The following is a 23618-nucleotide window of genomic DNA, read 5'->3' as shown; positions in this document are numbered from 1 at the left end:
GTATCTTCTGACCCTTTAGTAAATTTCCCACTGACCCTGTTCTTATGATCCAGTAATTTCCAGAGGTTTTGGCACAGCAAAAGTATAAAGGATTGCTGTTGTACAGTACTTCCATAAAAAGTAAAAAATAGTCCAAATATGAAGATTATTCATTCATCTGTGAAGTTAATGGATTTCATTGCTAATTATTTTTGAGGCTTTGTCTCAGCATGACTAAACCGCAGTGGGTCTTCTTGCTTGGTGATCTTGGAGTAGAGATGTGTTGCGCAGCTTACAGCAGCACGGATATGTTTGGGCGATGGATTTGCATTGGGTAAAAAATTAAAATTTGATCGTTCTAGGAAACCAAGCCTGCTGATTGGCCGGCTCACGGGTGTCTTGCAGTGACTCGGATGTTTTGTGAGTGAGATGATACCGCCTAACTTCAACAATACAGTAATGACATCTGTTTGCATACAGTATGTTCACTCGGAGCGAGACAAAAAGAAAATAAATCATTTTAAATATGTGGGATTTTTGGTTACAACTCTTGACATTTGTGTGAAGATGACATTGAGTCTTGCCCAGAACATTTTAAATCCTTGATCTGTCACATAATATTAAAGCTCTTATAATGTCATGTGCAGGTATTTTTACTTTAATGACAGCGATTTCTTAAATTGTTGTCTTTTCTCTTACCCTCCGAATCGTGACCTGAGATAGTGTTTGTGGCCATTGCATGTAGACTGTGTCCCACTTTCTGAAGGTCATGCATCAGTGAGCATAAAGCCACTGCGAACATTTATAGAGCAGCACTCAGGACAGAAGGACAATGACAAAGATTTGACCGCAGTCTCTTTATCTGTGTTTTTAGTGTTTGAATCAATGTAAAGTCAACATTGTTATTATGTACTTGTTAGAAACTCATTCTTGGAGTTTTTGTGAACAAAACTAATTTGTGTATGTATGTTGAAGTTTCTTTAAAATGCCATATAATACATAAGTATGGTTATCATTCAGATCCACTGTGTATATTGAAGTACACTTGTTTCTATATTAGCGCAGTACTATGCAGGGTAAGATGTTTTGCAGTGCAACAGGTCTTACTGCAACTCTGTGTTACTGTGAACTGTTTATCCATTCATCTGTTATATTCACTCATTTACCTTCAAAACAAAGAGTTAACAAAGCTGCATCAAGATTACCAAGAGAATCACAACCATGCACCCTTAGATGCACAACAACCGTCTGTCACACAACAACATCAGCAAAACACCCACACAAGCTTAGATGCACAACAATCTTACCAAAACATCCACACAACCTCAGACACGGCAATAGCCACACAATAACTTTAGCAAAACACCGACATAACCTTAGATGCACAACGATCTTACCAAAACACCCACACAACCTCAGACACACGGCAACAGCCACACAATAACTTTAGCAAAACACCGACATAACCTTAGATGCACAACGATCTTACCAAAACATCAACACAGCCTCAGACACACGGCAACAGCCACACAACAATATTACCCAAACAGCCACACAACTTTAGATGCACAACAATCTCGCCAAAACATCCACACAACCTCAGACACACAGCCACACAACAACTTCAGCAAAACACCCACACAACCTCAGACACAAAACAACTTCAGCAAAACAGCCACACTACCTTAGATGAACAACAATTTTACCAAAACATCCACACAACCTCAGACACACAGCCACACAACAACTTCAGCAAAACACCCACACAACCTCAGACACAAAAAAAACTTCAGCAAAACACCGACATAACCTTAGATGCATGCACAACGATCTTACCAAAACACCCACACAGCCTCAGACACACGGCAACAGCCACACAACAATCTTACCCAAACAGCCACACAATCTAAGATGAACAATAATCTCAACAAAACAACCACAAAACCTCAGACACACAGCAACAGTCACACAAACTCCATTGCACAACAACAGCCAAACAACCTTAGACACACAGCAACACAAAAACTTCCGCAAAACACCCACACAACCTCAGACACAAAACAACTTCAGCAAAATAGCCAAACAACCTTAGATGCATAACAATCTTACCCAAATATCCACACAAACTCAGACACACGGCTACAGCCACACAACAACTTCAGCAAAACACCCACATAATCTTATGCACAACGATCTAACCAAAACACCCACACAGCCTCAGACACACGGCAACAGCCACACAACAATCTTACCCAAACAGCCACACAATCTAAGATGAACAATAATCTGAACAAAACAACCACAAAACCTCAGACACACAGCAACAGTCACACAAACTCCATTGCACAACAACAGCCATACAACCTTAGACACACAGCAACACAAAAACTTCCGCAAAACACCCACACAACCTCAGACACAAAACAACTTCAGCAAAACAGCCAAACAACCTTAGATGCACAACAATCTTACCAAAATATCCACACAAACTCAGACACACGGCTACAGCCACACAACAACTTCAGCAAAACACCCACATAATCTTATGCACAACAATCTTACCAAAACAACCACACAACCTCAGATGCACAATAATCACACCAAAACAGCCACACAGCCTTAAATGCACAACAATCTTACCAAAACAACCACACAACCTCAGACACACGGCAACAGCCACACAACAATCTTACCCAAACAGCCACACAATCTAAGATGAACAATAATCTCAACAAAACAACCACAGAACCTCAGATACACAGCAACAGTCACACAAACTCCATTGCACAACAATAGCCAAACAACCTTAGACACACAGCAACACACAAACTTCCGCAAAACACCCACACAACCTCAGACACAAAACAACTTCAGCAAAACAGCCCTACAACCTTAAATGCACAACAATCTTACCAAAATATCCACACAAACTCAGACACACGGCTACAGCCACACAACAACTTCAGCAAAACACCCACATAATCTTATGCACAACAATCTTACCATAACAACCACACAACCTCAGATGCACAATAATCACACCAAAACAGCCACACAGCCTTAGATGCACAACAATCTTAAGAAAACAACCACACAACCTCAGACACACGGCAAGAGCCACACAAGAAGTTCAGCAAAACACAAACTCCATTGCACAATAACATCCACAGAACCTCAGACACAATAAACAACTTCTGCAAAAAATCCAACCTCAGACAAACAGCAACAGCCAAACAGCCTCAGACCCACAACAATAGCTACACAACATCAGATGCACAACAACGGCCACACAACCTTAGAACTGGCAGCACCATTCACACAACAACAGCCACACTGCCTCAGTCACACACAGACAGCCACACAAAAACAACCACACAACCTCAGTTGTTCAACAGACACAACCCAAACCACACCCACACAACAACAGTCATACAGCACAGTGTACAACATCAGATGAACAACACCATCTGCAAAGCAACAGCCACACAACCTCAATCGCACTACCGTACCAACACAAAAGCAGCCATGCAACCACACACACAACAACAGTCACATAATACAGTGTACAACGTCAGATGAACAACACCATTTACAAAGCAACAGCCACACAGCCTCAATCACACTACCCAACTAACAGAAAAACAGCCACACAACCCCAAACACACTACCACACCAACACAAAAACAGCCATGCAACCACACACACAACAACGGTCGCACAATACAGTGTACAATCTCAGAGAAACAAGACCATTTACAAAGCAACAGCCACACAATCTCAATCACACTACCGCACCAACACAAAAACAGCCACACAATGCAACACTCATGCAACTGCACACACAACAACAGTCACACAATACAGTGTACAACATCAGATAAACAACACTTTTTACAAAGCAACAGCCACACAGCCTCAATCACACTACCAACGAACAGAAAACACCCACACAACTCTAATCACACAATACAGTGTACATTTTCAGATTATCAACACCATTTACACAGCAACAGCCACACAACCTTAATAACACCCCACCTAGTCAAAAACGCCCACAGCAGCAGACACATAAAAACTGCCACACAACCCAATCACACTACCACACCAACACAAAAACAGCCACACAAACTCAGATGCACAACAACAGCCACACAACTTCCGGCGTATTAAATCAGCCTCACATGCTTATACAGAAAGCACTGAGGTTATTGTTCATATTCAGATACTGCATGCTGTGTTGTCAGGGCTGCAGCTCTGACTGTTCAGTTATTTCTGATCTTCTCAAGTTTCAAGGGGACTGGGAGTGACATTTAAAACTGGCTATGAGAGAGTAAGGAAAGAATCAAAAGCTTGCAGCACCTCTGTTTGTCCATAGCAACATGGCAAAGCGACTGACGTTTTCAATTCTCTCTTTCTGTTTCGTTGCTCAGATAAGCTGTTTGGAAAGCGACTGCTGCAGGCCGGGAGACACATCATGTCCCATAAATCCTGGATGAAGACGGTGCCCACAGAGAACTGTGATGTCCTTATGACTTTTCCAGGTGCTCTTTTATTTTCTGTCTCTGCTTTACTCCACTTCTCTTTGTTTAGAATCCACAAATAGTAAACTAATATTATATTATTTATGTGTATGATTGAACTTGTGCAATTTAGCAACCACATACTAAATACCAAATACAGAAAATGCATAACAACACCCTGACAACCCAACATTTACTTTGCAAAAAAATGATTTTCAAGAAAACATTTTCTTAGTATTTTTGTCTAAGAAATATCTAAAAATTCTTAAATTAAGATGTTTTTTCTTGATGAGCAAAACAACCCAAGAAAATAAGTCTAGTTTTTAGACCAAAAATATCAAATTTAAGTGATCTGCCAAAATCTGCCAATAGGGTAAGCAAAAAAAACTTTTTTAAACACTATATAAAAACACTTTTAAAAACATTTTTCATAAACACTAAATTCAAGAATAATTTAAGAAAAATTAGCTTACCCCACTGGCAGATTTCTTTGGCTTCTTTTATGCACAAAATCACTTTAATTTGATATTTTTGGTCTCAAAACTAGACTTATTTAAGGGTCGTTTTCTTCAACAAGAAAAAGCATCCTAATTTAAGAAATTTTAAATATTTTTTCTAAAAACAAGACAAAAATACTTAGAAAATATTTTCTTGAAAATCATTTTTTCCAGTGTGTACACTGCAAAATAATGACTTTCTTACTTAGTTTTTTTTTTTATTACAAATATCTAAACATTCTTAATTTAAGATGCATTTTTTTGCTCGGCAAAATGACCTAAGAAAATAAGTCTAGTTTTTAGACAAAAAAATAAGTAAATTTGTGCTTAAACAAGCAAACAAAATCTGCCAATGGGGTAAGAATAAAAAATCTTGACCTTTTTCTTAAACACTTAATTCAAGAATTTTTTTTACCCCATTGGCAGATTTTTTTAATAACTCTTAGCCTCCCCATTGACTAGGGATGCACCGATACCACTTTTTTGGAATACGAGTACGAGTGCGAGTACTTGCATTTCAGTACTTGCCGATACCGAGTACTTAATAAAAAACATGATTTAAATTTACAGGTAACAGCTTTAGTCATATAATTTAACAAAAAAACAAAGGACTAGTTTTCCAGTTCGTTGTAAACTCTGCCTCTTTGGACAACACAAGAGGCATTAACCCCTTACACGCCGCTCAAACATAGACATTTCTCAGACCGTGGTATCGATCCCTGGTATCGGGGGACTTTTAACGAGTACGAGTACTTTAGAAAATGTGGTATCGAGGCCGATACCCGATACCAGTATTGGTATTGGTGCATCCCTACCATTGACAAGTTATCTCGTCAATTAAGAACAAAAAAATGTGTTCCTGATGAGTTTTTATGGTTATCTGTTATATCGCGATTATCCACTAATTTATAATTTTTTAATATATTTTTTTATACAATTTATAAAAAAACTTAAGTAAAAAAAATGTATTTATTAATTTTACACTCTGTATGTTTCTATAATCGTTCTGAATCTGATCCCTAACAAAATTCTTTCACAGAAAATGCAATTATTTCAGCTTCTGAAAAATACCCATATTTCGAAGTTCATAAGAGAAACGAATATAGATAGGATGAAACGTTTTTTTCCTGTTTTGTTTGTTTATTGTTTGTTTGAAACCAGAGGGTCTGTTCTTTCATTTGATATATTTCTATGTCTATATATTTTTAAAAGAAAATTTTGTGAAACTTGTGAAAATCACAAAAAATGCTGGCGGGCAACTTAAAAAAAAAAGGCTGGCCGGTATGAGTTAAGCACAAATTCACTTAAATTGTATATTTTTGTCTAAAAACTAGAATTATTTTCGAAGGTAATTTTGCTCATAAAGAAAATATATCCTAATTTATGACTTTTTAGATATTTGTACTAAAAACAAGACAAAATACTAAGTAAGAGAGAGTCATTTTTTGCAGTGTACACTGCAATTCTTAGTATTTTTGTCTTGTTTTCAGTAAAAATATCTAAAACTTCTTAAATTAAGATGCTTTTTCTTGATGTGCAAAACGATCCAAGAAATAAGTCTAGTTTATAGACCAAAAATATCAAATTTAAGTGATTTTTTGCATAAAACAAACTTGAACATTTTTCTGAAACACTAAATTCAAGAAAAAAGCAGATTTTTTTGCTTGTTTTATGCACAAAATCACTTAAATTTGATATTTTTGTTCTAAAAACTAGACTTAATTTCTTGGGTCGTTTTGCTTATCAAGAAAAATCATCTTAATTTAAGAATTATTTGATAATTTTTACTGAAAACAAGACAAAAAAAACTAAGATTTTGTTTCTTGAAAATCTTTTTTTGCATTGTATATTTAATTTTTTATAGTTTGGCACTCATATTGCAATTAAATGTATTTATTAGATCTTACTAAATGCGTCTTTTGTGTTAATGCAACACATTGTACCCTTGTATTTTGGATGCTGATCCTCTTATTGGTATGCTAGTGTCCAGACTTTTTAATCTTACACCAGTTAAAACCATGTATAGTTTTGCCAATGACCAGCATGGCTATATAAGTCCATCAGCTACACCAGCATCAGATAGGTGCTAACCATCAGTGCAGACCTCAAACAAATTCATACTGGTCTGGGCTGAGATATTCAGCAGTGTATCTGAACATAATAAATGTAAGGTGTTTTGCGAAAGGTTCAGGAGTGTTTAACCTTTGTCTTCTGGCAGACAGCACAGATGACCACACGCTCCTCTGGCTGCTCAACCGCATACGACTCTGCATCCCAGAACTCATCATCCAAATCCGCCATCACAAACGTACCAGAATGTACGCCTTCTTCGTCACAGCCACATATGAAAAGTAAGAGAGAGACACTGTGTGATATCCTTTCTTTGTGAATGGTTGCTCAACTCCATCTGGCATTGTGAAGGCCCTGAAGCTTGACAGGCATGTTTTAAAGCCTTAGATAGTGCTGATGTAAGTCGATTCCCAATGGGAGACTGTTGTAATTGTTGTTTGAAGTCAGGCAATGTTGTGTTTATTTCAGTCTTTTAAGAGGGGCAGAAGAAATGGGACTCCAGAAAGCTGTGAAGCCAGAGTTTGGCGGTGGCTCTCGGAGCTTCTCCTGTGAGGAAGACTACATCTACGAGAACATTGAGAGCGAACTCTGTTTCTTCACCTCACAGGTCCGACTCTAAAGACATCTCAACCAGAACCTAAATAGCATAGATGAAAACTGTTAACAATTTTGCTGGACTTACACAATATACAAAATGGGTGTTAGCAATAGCCGTCATTTTACCATTTTGGTTAACCTGATATAGTCCTGCCCACTTCTAAAATTGTCGTTTTAGCCCGAACATCTTGTGAAATGTATATTCCATCATTAACACAAAGTCAACAGTAATTTATTTTATTTCATTATTTTGAGGCTATGGTTAGACGTAGTGGCGGACAGTTTTCAAGGTCGCACAAATGCGAAGCTCGTCAAAACATGTATTTAGCCCATCATGTTTGTGGCTTGTCATGTCAAAATATGTGTTCGGCCATCATGTGAACCTATGTGCATCACGTGTCATGTCAAAATAGGTGTTTGCTGCAAACCCTTCGAAGGGGTTTATGATAAAAGAGACGCTCGTGTTTGCCAGATACTCGCTCATGTGTAATCAGAGTTTACTGTTAAGTGAATGTCTTGTGAGTATTTTGTGATCGTGAGCGTCTCTTTTATCATAAACCCTTTCGATGCATGTGCAGCAGACACGTATTTTGACAAAATGCACATAGCTTCACATGACGTGAACACATATTTTGAATTCCTGCCCACCAGAAGAGAAGTAACTGGCTGCCACTGGTTAGACGTCTATTAAATTTTTCATTACAGCCCAAGTTTTGCCTTGTTTTAGCTTTTAAAGCACAAAATTGCTTGCTGGGGTTTACATGATCCTTATTTGAATATTTAATCAGGCCCGGACTGGCCATCAGGAGGACCGGGAGAATTCCCGGTGGGCCGGTCTGTTTTTTTGGCCATGAGGGCCGGTGTTAACTGTAACTGGGTTAAAGGTTGCTGTCCCTAGGCTGCCCCACCCACGAATTACGCGGGAGATTTCCCCACTTAAATTGATTGTGTCCTGAGTCCTGACCACTTATTGGAAGAATCCCTGCATTAGGGTCCATTAACATCTAAAATGCATGGAAAATGCAGGTTGTGCCACTTTCTTCTGTTTTTTTTAAAGCGCTCGTCTGTAAACACGAGCTTTGTTCTAGACGCATCTATATTTGAGTGTGCTTGCCGCGCGTCTTGATTTAAAATTAACTTGAGCGCAACTTGATACGAACGGCCTCTAAAAGGAAATTTCATGCAAACCTCATGAGTTTATTGGGAAAAAGTACACAACTTACTTTTTTTTGTATTCTTTTCAGTAGAAATATCTAAAAATTCTTAAATCAAGATGTATTTTCTTGATGAGCAAAATGACCTAAGAAAATAATACTAGTTTTTAAACAAAAAATATACAATTTAAGTGAATTTGTGCTTAAAACAAGCTAAAATATCTGCCAATGGGGTGAGAAAATTTTACTTGAATTAAGTGTTTAAGAAAAACGAAATCTTATTTCACAATTTTTTTTCTCACCCCATTGGCAGATAATTTTGCTTGTTTTAAGGACAATTTCACTGAAATTGTATATCATTTGTCTAAAAACTAGACTTATTTTCTTGGGTCAATTTGCTCATCAAGAAAAAGCATCTTAATTTAAGAATTTTTAGATATTTCTACTAAAAACAAGACAAAAATACTAAGTAAGAAAGTCATATTTTGCAGTGTTTCAGATTTGTTATTTGCCAATATACATGATCTAAGAACTAAGTATTTTCAATTTTATAGTTTTCCCTTTATACTTGATAAATCTTGTTTGTTTATTGTATATCAGGGTTTTCCAAACTTTTTCAACCCAACAGGTAATCTCAAGACCCACCATTTTAAAAATAGAAATATAGGGGAAAACATTTTGTTACCTTTCAGTAGTTTCAATATAAGTTTAACTTAATAGTTTATGGTAGGCCTGTATGATTATGGCAAAACCATAGGCTGCAGAGCACAGTGCACTATTGCAGACTTATGTACTGAGGATTTAATTATATTACTTTAATATAGTCAGTCATGAACTAAAGTGGGCCGATCTATGGCATAAAACTTCAGGGCTGAAAATGAGTCCCACTCCGGCCCTGTATTTAAAGGAACAGTATGTAAGAAATTTATATCAATTAATCATAAAATGGCCCTGATATGTCACTAGACATTAAAGGATAATTCCGGTGTTTGTTGTTTTAATGACATGTTTGTGCATGGTCATTGACTTCCATTCTGAAGCAGTCAAGAGACGCTTCTAAACGAGTCAAAAAGTCAAGACACGACCCATTGTCAAAATTTCAGTGTCCATCACTGTAGTTCATCCAAAACAAACCAGAAATGAGACTCAAAGTGTTAAATACCGGAATTATCCTTTAAGAAATCATCTTCATTTCAAATACTTATATCACTGAAAACAGTGGTCTGGCCAGGATATTGTCATTTAAAAAGTGGAGTTGCAGCCCTCAACTGATGTTTATGTTGTCATGTTGTCTATTGGCCACCAGTTGTGTGATTGCAGTACCAGATTTAGCCACAAGTTTTGTGATTGCAATACCAGTTTTGGCCACAATCCTACATACTGTTCCTTTAATCGTGCAAAATAATATGCTTATAATATACTGGCCCTCATGTCATCACAGATGTATTTGACTTGTTTTTTCAGATAAACACAACAATTTGATCTCAAAATGCTGTCATGTTATCTTCTTAAAAAGTATGGCAGCTCATCAATACCGAATGTCATTAATTTATGTTCAACTAAAAAAATTAAATCATATTTATCTAGGTTGGCATTAGGATAATTTATGAGAAAAGTATCAACTATTCCTTTAAGATGTTTTTAATCTAGAACAACAACTCCGTTTCATTGCCTGTATATTTTTTTCTTGTTTATCAAAGTTTGAACCGTATTCCTCGCTTTATCACAGGAACGTCAGAGCGTTATCAAATACTGGCTGGACAATCTCCGAGCTAAACAGGGCGAGGCCCTTCACAACATCAACTTCCTGGAAGGGCAGCCAATCAGTGAGTTCATCTCTGTAGACTTTCCCAAAGCCCTGAGAAGTGTTTGCCTGATCTGTACCAGTGGCCTGTGTGTACTGTATGTACATGTTATCCATACCTGTCCAATATTCGTGCGGTCTGGGTGGTCTGTATCTTTACGTTGTGCTCTTGACGGATGTAGTAAACATGAAGTTTTGCCAAAGTTTTGAATACCTGTTCATGTTGTGTGTGTGTGTTAGTGAGCGTGCACTGTGTGTGTATGTTCCAGTTCCCGAGCTGAGGGCGCGAGGCGTCATCCAGCAGGTCTTCCCGCTTCACGAGCAAAGGATTCTGGGACAGCTGATGAAGTCTTGGGTGCAAGCGGTGTGTGAAAAACAGCCACTTGGTAAGTAACATTATTTGTCTGTGACAGCTTAAAACTCATAAAATCTTTTTTTTTTTTAAATATGTTTCCTCTTTGTTTTCTCTGTAAGATGATATTTGTGACTATTTTGGGGTGAAGATTGCCATGTACTTTGCCTGGCTGGGTTTCTACACCACCTCCATGTTGTATCCAGCTGTTATTGGTTTTGTACTGTGGATGCTCACAGAATCAGATCAGGTATTGAAAATCACCTCATGACGGATTAGTTCGTTTAAAAATCATTTTATTAATGATTTATATGGAGGTTTTTGCATGTATTGTGATATATTTTTTGGGTAAACCGTTGATCTAATTGATATTCATGTATCTGTTATCTCAGACCAGCAGGGACATCTGTTGTGTGGTGTTTGCACTATTTAATGTGGTGTGGGCCACGCTGTTCCTGGAGCGCTGGAAGCGCAGAGGGGCGGAGCTCGCGTACAAGTGGGGTACGCTGGACACACCTGCCGAATCACTGGAGGAGCCCAGACCTCAGTTCAGAGTAATAACAAAGTAAAAAAAAACTTGTAAAGTTTTTAGGCCTGATTTGTTGGTCTGTTTAAATCTCTTTCTCTGTACTTTCTGTATTTTTGTTTTAGGGTGTAAAGCGCTGCAGTCCAGTAACGGGCTGTGAAGAGTTTTATTACCCGCCGTGGAGGAGGAGAGTGTTCAGATGGCTGGTCAGCGTTCCTGTCTGTATATTATGTCTTTGCTTTGTGTTTCTGGCCATGCTCATCTGCTTTGAGCTTCAGGTAAATTATCTCATTTGCACACACACACATACTCAAATACTGCAGTGTTTGTTATAAATAATTAATTTATTCATGCTGGTCATTATTTCTTTAAAAATTCATCAGTCCTTGTAAACTTTAATCGCTTCCCCTCCACCTCAAAACAACATCTCTTCCATTATTTAATATATTTGACTGTATTTCGCTGAATTGGTGATGACAAACACAGCTGTATATGTGATTGAGTTGTGATGATTAACAGGAATTCGTAATGGGAATTAAGGAGCTTCCTCGTGTAGCAAGATTCATCCCTAAAATCATGCTGGCCATCACTGTGACGGCGTGTGATGAGGTGTACAGAAAGATTGCCTGCTGGCTAAATGACATGGGTGAGTCTATCAGAGGATATCTTGAGCTTCAAGTTTTATATTTGTGCTTTATATATGTAATGAATTAAAGAGTGTTGTGATTTGGAGTAGGCCTGTGATGATAGTGAATGGTAACAGCAAAGCTAAATTGAGTGGTCTGGACCTTTGGGATTCTGCACTCAATAGAAATTCAGAAGTGAAGAAAGCTGTGTTGTGATGTGAATATTAATGTCCCAATCTGCTGTTTCCCACAGAAAACTACAGACTCCAGAGTGCCTATGAGAAAAATCTCATCATCAAAATGGTTCTTGTAAGTTTGATAAGAAAATACAATGCTTAGAGATTTCAGCAAACTACAGCTAAATGCACAACTGTAGTAAAAATGTCTAGGTTTCTTAAGGGCCATATTTTAACGATCTAAGCGCAACGTCTAAATGGTCGTGTCCGAATCCACATTTGCTAGTTTAACGATGGGAATAATGGTTTGTGCGCCGAGCGCATGGTCGAAAAGGGTTGTTTTTTTTATGAGTATTGGGAGTATTTTGGGCGTAACGTGCAATAAACCAATGAGAGTCACAGCTCTCATCCCCTTTTAAGGCCTGTTGCGCTGGCGCTATGTCTAATCCCTATTTAGATGATGGACTTTGTAAACTGAAAAACTAAGCGGAGGAAGGAGATCCCCTCCTTAATTAATGTTAAAAAATTGTGTTGTTTTTCACTTGTATTGAAATTGTTTTTTTTTAAACCCGTTTTCTTTTAGTCATGGAAGTAAAAAAGCAGGCTTTTAATTGCTTTAAATCAGAGTCGTATAATAACAGAGTTACGAAACGCTTTGATCTCGCCGCCGTGCGGTCATGTGATTCATGTAACGTTCTGCAGTTCCAAACCAAGCAGGGCTGTCAATCTGTTTGCATAGGTTTTCAGCTATTTTAGATAAATATTAGCTTGTAATGTGAATTGATCACTATACTTACTATGTTTATAACGTTTTTTTTACTAGGGAGTGATGTAAATATAGTAAAACAGTTAATAAAGATAAACAGTTAATTGTGGCCCAAAGATAACTGTGGTTATCTATACCAACTACAGCAACACAGTTTATCTTTTATTTTTGTAGCAAAATATGGCTATATAAATGGCTATCAATCTGCTAAAAACATAATTCCTACACTTTTACTATATTAAAATCACAAAAAAGATCGCCAACGCGGTTATTTGTAACAGTGAAGCATAACATAAACACACTAAATTAATATTTAATTGTATTTATAGTACACACATTAAATGTTAATATAATCATACATGATTTTCGAGGATACATCACTCGTATTACTTACCAAACACAATGAAACACATAGCAGCATTGTGAAGCAGTGTGACTTTCTTATAAGGCATTTAGCTTGTCGCTGTTGCCCCCTAGTGTTACTCGTAATATATAAAAAAGATAAGTATAAAGTAGATGGCCACCACCAGTAATAAAATATTAAAGCATTAAATCTATATTATTCACACATTATACACAACTCATTAAAATATAAAAATTTTACTAGTTATTATTAACGATAATCATTACCTACAGCAGAGTTCATAAAATATCACTGTTGACTATATTAATGAAATGTCCGAAAATGTAAAGAGAAACGGTAATTTCATCGATTTACCAGCAGGTGCCATTGAAATGAATGGGCTTCAGTGCTGCGTTTGGAACTATGCGTCACTACCGGTCACTACATGAAACGCTGTTACTTCCGCATTCCATTCTTACAACGGACGTCTATGTGAGTGTCGTAACTCTATTATTATACGACTCTGCTTTAAATTTATGGCTATCCAATATCATCAAAACATTTTTTACAAGTGTGTAAGAAAAGGTTTGTACTCTGAAAATACTTTATTTGTAACAAACAGGAGATAAAGAATTTACAAACGGCTCTCCGCACGTTTCAGCACTTGGACAGCGTCAGTTTTTTTAAGCATTATTTAAAAATGTTTCTCATCTCACCATATCCACAGGCAGGGCCGGCCCTGGCCAATTTGCTGCCCTAGGAAAGATTTCACCTGGTGCCCTTTAGAATCACAGAATCACAATTGTGTTCCAATCATTTTGCTCATAAACTTATACAGAAACACAAACTGCACAGCTTTGTCTTGTTTTTCTTTATTTTGAAAATATTTTGGAAACAAACACACACGCACGCACGCATACTGTGGCTATAACTGCACTGAAGCGGCAGTTTAAAATACAAACCCAGAACGTCAAGAACAAGAGAGCGGAAACAACAATCAGACCGAGACGCGGGATTTACATAACGTTACACGGACCATGTTTAAATTTCAATGTTTCTGGACAGAAATACCAACATGTTCACTTTGTTTGGTATTAATAAGCTGCGCATTGGAGTACTGGCTGCTCCCCACGGTGCTGAAGACCAAGACCCGCTCTGACGGAGTACTGGTGGCACTTATGCACAGATATTTACGTGCAATCTATTGGAAAGCGGACGAGTCATTAGTTGGGTTAGTAAAATAACGAAACTATAGATTTTAAATGGAAGAAAAAAATGGTTTTGGTAAAGAGATATATATTTTTAAAAAGTTTAAAAATGCACAACTCTTCTCAAGTGGAAGAAAGCTATACTTTTCCCCTTACGTGCAACCTATCGGAAAGCGCAGATGAGTTCGTTGGGTTAGTAACGAAATTATAGATTTAAGTACAAAATAGTATTTATATAAAGAGAAATGTTGAAATAAAAAGTGCAGAACTCTTCTTAAGTGAAAGTTATAAAGTAAAATAACGAATAATAATTATATAATAACGAATAATAGTTTCCAATGGCTTGCACGTAAATATCTGTGCATGTCCCACCAGTACTCCATCCGAGCGCGTCTTCAGCACCGCGGCCAGCACTTATTAATACCAAACAAAGTGAACAAGTTGGTATTTCTGTCCAGAAACATTGAAATTTAAACATGGTCTGTGTAACATTGTAAATTCTGCATCTTGGTCTGATTGTTGTTTCCGTTTTCTTTGTCTTGACGTTCGCTGATTTCTGGGTTTATATTTTAAACTGCTGCTTCAGTGCAGTATAGCCACAGAGCTATTTAACAAGCACAATCTTCCAAGAAACTATGCTACTAATAATTCATTAATAACTGCTGTTTTCTTGTGCAGAATTAAATATTTATAGTAAAATGTTTATATACATATATTAAAAAAATTATAATTTGGGCGCACGGACGCCCCAAGGGATCGGCGGCGCCCTTTGCATTTGCCTATTCCGCCTATGCCCAGGGCCGGCCCTGTCTACAGGTACAGAGTCGTCATATACAATAAATCCGTGAGGTAACATTTAAAAAAACATTTAAAAACAGATGCATTTGATTAAAGCAGGAGTGGGGAACCCTGGGTCCTGGAGGGCCACTGTCCTGCAGAGTTTAGTTCCAACCCTCATCAAACACACCTGAGCCCAGTTTTTCAAAAGTAATCCACTAGGATTTTTGATAACGGATTGGATCAAATCTTGAAAATGGGTTTTTCAAAAGAAAAAACGGATTACATAATCGGATTAGATCACGTAATCCAATCTTAGTTTTGATCCGGATCAAACCTTTAGTTTGGGTTTTTCAGAACTTTTTTGTAGGATTTGGATCACTTTGATCCAAAAAATCTGGATTAAACTGATCCCATCAGAAGGGTGGATTCAGCGTGGATTTCATGCCCAAAATGTAATGAAACTTTAAAAATGTATCAAATAATACTATATTTGGATCATGCAGTATCTTACAAGATATCCTATTTATTCATTAGGTTTTAATTTTATTTGTTCATCTGTCAGGCTACAGTGATTAGATAGGCTTTAACGTATTCAGCCTTTCAGTTAAGGCCTACAGCACAGTAGAAAGAGTTTGGCCTCATAAAATAATCCCCCAAACAGCTGTCAAAATTGACCAAAAACAATACATTTTATTCTGTCACTAATTGATATATATATATATATATATATATATATATATATATATATATATATATATATATATATATATATATATATATATATGAAGAGTTTCATTGCAAAGCGAGATAAAACCATTTTTTTAATTATTCAGAAATCTCGTTTTTTGGTTGTGCATTCCAATTAATATCAATTCAACTGCAGTTGGTTTGTTTTGATTTAAACCTTCATAACTTAAAAAATACAGCTAACTAGCACCATAAAACAAAATAATAATATGATAACATAATAATAAAAATGTTTTGACAAAAATGTTAAAAACGGATTTATCTCGTTTTGCACTGAAACTCTTTATATATTCAGTGTTTGTGTTGTATAGGCCTCAGATGAGCGGACTGCTGGAAGAGGATGGGGTGGGGTTTTTTTTATGTGCTTTCATTTCAATTAAAAATAAACTTATATTGACCCCACACTGGCTATTCTACTTGTTGCTCTTTACATATCTATAGACCATTTCAAAAGATGTAAACAACACTGGTCCAGAAACACTTCCTGTTACAGTTTGTGACAGTATTTTTTTATTTCACATACATCATTTTCTTTAAGATGTTTGTTTAACTTCAGTTTATTCCGTTCTATATGTTCTGTTGCTTTATTTTATCTCAAAGTTTATCTAGTGTTAAAAAAAATGAAACAGGAAGTGCTTCTGTTGTTTACATCTTTTGAAATGGTCTATTGTTCTACATTGTGATCTCCTATCCTGTTTGAGCACTGGTTATCCAGATTTGGTGATCCTGAAAAGTTCCTATCCGGATCAGATTGATCCAATCTGATGTTGCTTTGAAAAACTGGCTCAAAAGTAAGCTGGATTACGTGATCATGGATCGCAAAAAAAAGGATTACTAAATCTGGATCAATTTTATCCAGATTAAACCTTTTGAAAAACTGGGCCCTGGATTTAATTTCCAAGTAATCCTGAAGACTTGAATTAGATTTTCAGGTGTGTTTAATTAGGGTTGGAACTAAACTCTGCAGGACAGTGGCCCTCCAGGACCAGGGTTCCCCACCCCTGGCTTAAAGCAAAGCATTTATTTACTTACCAGGCTGCAGGTGAAGCAGCTCTTTGTGTCTTCTAATGTCTCATAATCTGTCCTCATTTATGTCCACGAGACTCAATAATAATCTTTTACATTCAATCCTTTAATTTTTCATATTTAAAAGCATTTTTGTGCTGCTGCGCATTCATGTGTGTGATAAGCAAACCGGCGTTGTCGCCCCGTTTATAGGCGCATTTTACTAATGCGCTCTTTAAATAACAAAAAACACTATTGCGCCATTGACTTTAGACCAGGTTTTTGTTGGTTAATGCCGTAGTCTATTTTAATTGCCTCAAAATAGCAACGCGCCAACAATGCGCCTGAACACACCTCGTTTTCAGACCAGAACGCCCATGGGCGCAAAAGGGGGCGCAAATGCATTTGCGATTTAAACAACGTTGCGCTAAACGTGAAAATGATTATTGCGCAGGGTGGAAACTAGCAAAAGACACTTGCGTCGCGCATTGCGCCGGGTGTAAGATAGAGCCCTTAGTGTTGTTATTATTAATCATTAAAACCCTTTAACTCTTACGGGCCCAGATGTTTTTACTTAACTATTAAACCTTTAGGGGGGTTTCCCAATCATTGTTTATCCTAATATAACTAGAGGCCTAGTACTGGACTAATCTAAACCCTGTACAGGAAACCTGCAGCCCCGGTACAGCAGCAAATTCCTTGATTATTACGCCAGAATGAGAGTATAGAGATATAGAAAAATATTGAAAATCTTTGATTATTTTTGAGCGTGATGCTAATGGTCTAATCCGATTCAATGGATGCTAAGTTATGCTAAAAATGGTACCGCCAGACCCGGAGGTCGGCTAAATGGATTCCAAAACCGTAAAAATCAAATCTTTAACTCTAGGGGAGCTGGAAAATGCAACACAGTCTCACACCCATGGCATCAATATTTGACGACACTTGACCATGCGTCAATATGTTGACGCGGAGGGTATACCTTTCGCGTCACTTTTTGACGAACTGGGGACTTCAATACTATTAGGTACGCGAAATTAAACAGTTGTCAACTGACATTGGGGTTAGGGATAGGTTTGGGTAGGGATGTCATTATGTAAATCTAACCCTAAACCGACGCGAAAATGGTAGAAAATGGTAAGAAAATAGGAAAGAGAATTTCGCGTACCTGATAGTATTGAAGTCCCCAGTTCGTCAAAAAGTGACGCGAAAGGTATACCCTCCGTGTCAACATATTGACGCATGGTCAAGTGTCGTCAAATATTGACGCCATGGGGTGAGACTGGGTTGGAAAATGAGCATATTTTCAGAAAAGGTGGAGTGTCTCTTTAATTTCCTAGTCCAAAACTGAAATACTCTTGACTAAGTATACATCGTTGGAAAGCTCTAAGTGTCTAGTTTTACTCTTATGACGTAGTAAGAGTAATTTCTCACATTGCATATTTATAACACTAATATCTAATTTTAAACCTAAAAAAATTGACAAACTATATATCGATGGAAACTAAGAATTTAGTTCCACATTTTTTTATTAGAAAATATTAAAAAACACAATTTTCCTAAATGTTACTATCCCACAAGTGTAAGGGTGCCCAAACATTTTCCTACCAAGGGCCAAAAATCAAACCTGACTGAGGGCAATGGGCCAAAAGAAAATATTGCTGTGTTACATTTAAATTAAAGTTGCTCTGATTCTCTTTATTTATAATTTTCTAAAATTTAAAAAATAGAGCAAACATTACTCTGTTTATGCATAACTAATGCAGTTTTATTTTTAAAGGTAACTGTTATTTCCTTTTATCTTTGTGCCACTGCCTTGACCTCTCCATTATTAGCCTATAGTACCCGAGTTTCATGAAGCATGCTTTACACCTTCAAGTATGATTGTACATAAAAAAAAGTATTCACTTTAATTCCTTGCATTTAGTTTCAATATACATTTTTGTAACGTACAAATAAAACAAAATATGTTACATTTTAGAAAATGTTAATTTTGTACTTTTTCCTTATCTCACGTGGCATGATGGGCCAAATTTAAAGTCATTGCTGCCATAGTTTGGGCACCTCTGCACAATTGAATACATGTAACATTCATATTCACTTATATCATATCCTAAAGCCAAAATAATCTTGACAACCTATATATCATTGGAAACCTCCAAGGGTTAAGTTTTCATATTTCAACCATTTTGCGATGGAAAAGATGTAGCGACAGTAATTCATTAACTTTATAATTAATGTTTGCATATTGCAAATAACTTTTGTTTGTTGTATAGCTGTTTGTGAATTAAAGGAAGATTTCATTGTTTTTTACAACATTTTGTTTTAGATTATTCCTTGGATTATTCCTAGATAAAAACAAACAACTTGTTCTCTTTCTTTTGCAGTTTCAGTTTGTAAATTCATATCTCAGCCTTTTCTATATTGGATTCTACCTCAAAGACATGGAGCGTCTGAAAGAGGTAAAGTGGGACCATGTGAACATGAAATGTGATGAACACAAATAATTCAGTAAAAAGATCTTGCAAGAATTGTTTGTACATAAAGTTAGCTTGGCCTGATGAGAATGGATGTGTAGATAGATTGATCAAATGGACAGACAGATACTAAAGTGATGGTACGGCACGACCACAGACCCCTTACATCCTGTTCATCTACTGACTGATGCATATGGCACACAAACTCAAAAGCACTTGTGATAATTAAAAACTTCCTGGATATTTATTGGTCTGCCAGGAAGCATAATCATGTTTGAAAGGCACAGAGATTTTCAGATATACGTTTTTTAAGTAAGCAGCATTAAATATTTTGCTTGAGGTAGTAGCAAGAGATGTATTCTGCTGTTTTATGAATTAAAATCATCAGTATCCCTTTTGGAAGAACAAAATAACAGCATATATACTGGTGAACTGCTAAGCTAAAGTTTATGTGAAGGTATAACACGCCATGTCCCTGTTGTTGTAGATGCTGGCCACGCTTTTGATTATCCGGCAGTTCGTGCAAAACATGAAGGAAGTCTTACAACCGTACCTCGCCGAGCGACACCGGTTGGGCGAGCTCACGCTGCGAGCGGTATGGGAGCTGCTGGTCTCTGCGCTGCTCAAGTATGGGCGACTCGCAGCAGGGCGAGCGCAAGTCTCACCAAGCGACCCCAGCATACCCGGGTCAGGTCTGCATGCCCCACAGATGGGTGAGGAGATCCCGGCAGAGAAGCGAGAACGCAAGTGTCTGAACGGTGGCTGTGGCGTCCCAGATGAAGACGTGGAGGAGGAGACACGAGAGAGTAACAGCGAAGAAGAAAACGAATCGGAGAGCCTCATCGATTGTGGCCTGAAGCTGCGTAAGGTCAGTTTCATTGAGAAGGTGGAGCGCAAGTCTGCAAGCTGCGTTAGCTCGATGGAGGACAGCTTCATGGAGGAAGGGAGTCCGACCATGGTGGAGAGGGGCATGGATCCCTCCTCGGTTTTTGAGATGTGTGACGAGGACGATGAAAACGGGGTGCCGGAGATGAAGGAACTGGGAACTGAAACCCTTCCGACGGGGGTGGAGAACAGCACGTCAGTCAGGATCAGGAAAAGGGGGAGGAGCTTGGAGAGATTGGACAGTAAGACAAAGAAAGATTCGTGGATGGATCCGCCCGAGGAGCAAGAATCCACAACCCTCACGCAGGCCGAGGTGGAGAGCTGCATGCAAACGAACCAGGTCAGACAGCACCAATGCATTGCTCTACAAACATTATTATATACAAATTACTCATTTTCTTTAGTTATTAATATACTGTTACTTAAATCCTAAAAGCCCAAATCTTAAAGAAATCTATTAAAGAAAAATAAACAATAACTTTCATAACGCATAATCCCTAAATTGCTTTCCAGGACACGTTTCAGGACTACCAGGAGATGTTTGTTCAGTTTGGATATGTAGTGCTTTTCTCATCCGCCTTCCCATTGGCCGCCATGTGTGCCCTCATCAACAACATCATTGAGATCCGCAGTGATGCATTCAAACTGTGCACCAGCCTCCAGAGACCTTTTGGCTTGAGGGTGGGGAACATCGGACAATGGCAGGTTAGACGACACCGAATACTCTTACAAAGAAAAATTGTGCTGCGTGCCCTTGGAGAATGGATAGATGGGCGTATAAGTGTGTCTTTTATATAACAAGGTTTACTGTGTCATTGCACAGACAGTGATGGAAGCTATGGGCGTGATTGCCATCATAGTAAACTGTTACCTGATTGGTCAGTGTGGACAGCTGCAGAGACTGTTTCCATGGCTTAGTCCGGAAATGGCCATCATCTCCATTGTCATCCTAGAGGTAAATACGCACATAACACACCATCCAATTCTGATTTTAATGTACTTATAAAAAAACAAACTATCACTTTGTTACCCGATAAAGGCGCTTTTTACAAAAGCTGGTGACAGCCATTCGCTTACATGACATCATCTGTATCAGTAAGAGAGCCACTTTTTATTTTAATTTGGTTTCTGAAAGCTTCTTCATTGAAAATTTCAAAAACAGTGATTGTGGTGTTTGCTAAGGCAACCGTTGATATTACTATTGCTCATATTGTCTAAAATACTTGATTCTCATTGGTCAATTGGTGTCTTGCAAAAATTCTGTTAGATGTTTTAGTAGAAATTTTTTTTCTAAACTTTAGTGATACATTAGTGACAGCCCAAATCACATGCCTTATTAGGGACACGTGTGCTTTTTAATGCCATCTAACTTATTTTTGCCAGGTTAATATTGAAATAACCCCCCCCCCCCAAAAAAAAAACTTTTACAATAAAGCCAAACCCACAAACCAGAATATCATAGGGACCTGACATGGACTCTAAAAGGGACACTCCACTTCTTTTTGAAAATATGCTCATTTTCCAGCTCCCCCTAGAGTTACATACCTGATTTTTACCGTTTTGTAATCCATTCAGCCGATCTCCGGGTCTGAAGCTAACACTTTTAGCATAGCTTAGCACAATCCATTGAATCTGATTAGACCATTAGCATTGTGCTAAAAGTAACCAAAGAGTTTCGATATTTTTTCTATTTAAAACTTGACTCTTCTGTAGTTACATTGTGTACTAAGACTGACGGAAAATTAAAAGTTGTGCTTTTCTAGGCAGATATGTATAGGATCTATACTCTCATTCTGGCGTAATAATCAAGGACTTGCTGCCTTAACATGGCTGCAGGAGGTGCAATGATATTAGGCCTATGTATATACGAAAATGTATAGGCAGTCGAGAAATAAACCCCAACAGTGTGATCAGAACCTGACGCAAAGCTGTTTGTTTTACAATAACAACCGACTGCCTGTACATTATCCCGCTTGTTACACGGCTATTTAATTCATAAGTAAGGTATGGAACATTAAATGTTCATTTTAAGTATTTTATTTGCAAATTTTTAACGAATGCAGACCTTCTGCAAGGAAAACCTGTTTACTTTCGGTTTTAAGATAAAACAAGACATTCAAATGTCATGAACACACTATTTGGTTGAATCATTTTTAAATATAATGTCATATGTTATTAAAAGACATATTTCTAGTTAATTTTTTATGTAATATTAAACTGTACCTGTCAAAATGATTTGCAGCATCCGGGTTACCGTCTGTCATTTAGTCTTGTGCGGTTGTTATCTGGGAATAACAAACCTTCAAATGTCACAACTGGTCAGAGTCATAATAATAGCCACTTTGAACACAAATTAGTAATACTTTTGCCCTGGCACCCACCCAAGAAATTAATGTTTTTTGTATGATCTGCTTTGAAAAAGCATCTATTTGCTAACTTGTGTGAGCTCATATCAGAAAAGTAACAATAAAACGATCTTGGCCTTGACTTGTGTTCTTCTTTCTCTGTTTCAGCACTTTGCAGTACTACTGAAATATGTCATTCATATTGCAATACCAGACATCCCCAGTTGGGTGAGAGAAGAAATGGCCAAACTGGAGTATCAGCGCAAAGAGGCGTTCAAGGTAATACTGTTTCCCCGACCCCGAATGGCTTAAACATATCAGATCAGTATTTAGTACATATAGGGCCAGATTTACTAAACGGGGCAAATTAGCGCGAGATCGCAATTCCAAAAAAGCACAGATGGGAGTGCTAATATCTGCGGGTTATTTACTAAAAAGACGCAAATTAAATAACACAGGCGCAACAGCTGATTTCCATAATGACCAACACAATCTACTAAGAGCAGCGCAAAATAGTTCAGCGTCGCAAATAAGCAGAGCTGATGAGGTGCGAGTGATCTGCTAACGCCTAATGCCCTTGAGTTCAGCACCACGGACATCCCAGCTAACAAAGCCATAATACAAAAGAACTGAAGGACAAAAAAATAAAGGTTTACAAGAAGTTTGAAACACCTGGTATTTTGTGACTTCTGCTAGTGAGTCCTCTTTTATGTACTTCAGCAAAAACAAATAACATGGCTTGGCAAACAATATTTTTGAAT

The 23618-nt window shown here is 37.5% G+C and overlaps 1 protein-coding gene across 2 annotated transcripts in view; it reads left to right on the top strand.

Moving 5' to 3' along the window:
• The window catches only part of ano8b (anoctamin 8b), a 48152-nt gene that overhangs the window by 11471 nt on the left and 13063 nt on the right, over nucleotides 1–23618 (top strand). For both annotated transcript variants that reach the window (XR_010521040.2, XM_065241818.2), the window contains exons 2-16: nucleotides 4410–4520; nucleotides 7215–7347; nucleotides 7535–7673; nucleotides 10547–10643; nucleotides 10891–11007; nucleotides 11096–11223; nucleotides 11366–11527; nucleotides 11625–11777; nucleotides 12019–12145; nucleotides 12379–12434; nucleotides 19538–19612; nucleotides 20115–20852; nucleotides 21026–21217; nucleotides 21336–21467; nucleotides 23026–23136. Coding sequence is in view for 1 of the 2 variants with exons in the window: in XM_065241818.2 (XP_065097890.1) it covers nucleotides 4410–4520; nucleotides 7215–7347; nucleotides 7535–7673; nucleotides 10547–10643; nucleotides 10891–11007; nucleotides 11096–11223; nucleotides 11366–11527; nucleotides 11625–11777; nucleotides 12019–12145; nucleotides 12379–12434; nucleotides 19538–19612; nucleotides 20115–20852; nucleotides 21026–21217; nucleotides 21336–21467; nucleotides 23026–23136 (2471 nt within the window). In the remaining variant the exon portion in view is untranslated. The remainder of the gene's footprint in view (nucleotides 1–4409; nucleotides 4521–7214; nucleotides 7348–7534; nucleotides 7674–10546; nucleotides 10644–10890; nucleotides 11008–11095; nucleotides 11224–11365; nucleotides 11528–11624; nucleotides 11778–12018; nucleotides 12146–12378; nucleotides 12435–19537; nucleotides 19613–20114; nucleotides 20853–21025; nucleotides 21218–21335; nucleotides 21468–23025; nucleotides 23137–23618) is intronic.

Source organism: Paramisgurnus dabryanus, chromosome 14 (assembly GCF_030506205.2).
Source record: "Paramisgurnus dabryanus chromosome 14, PD_genome_1.1, whole genome shotgun sequence".
Lineage (NCBI taxonomy): Eukaryota > Metazoa > Chordata > Actinopteri > Cypriniformes > Cobitidae > Paramisgurnus > Paramisgurnus dabryanus.
This window is presented reverse-complemented; position numbering and strand designations above follow the sequence as displayed.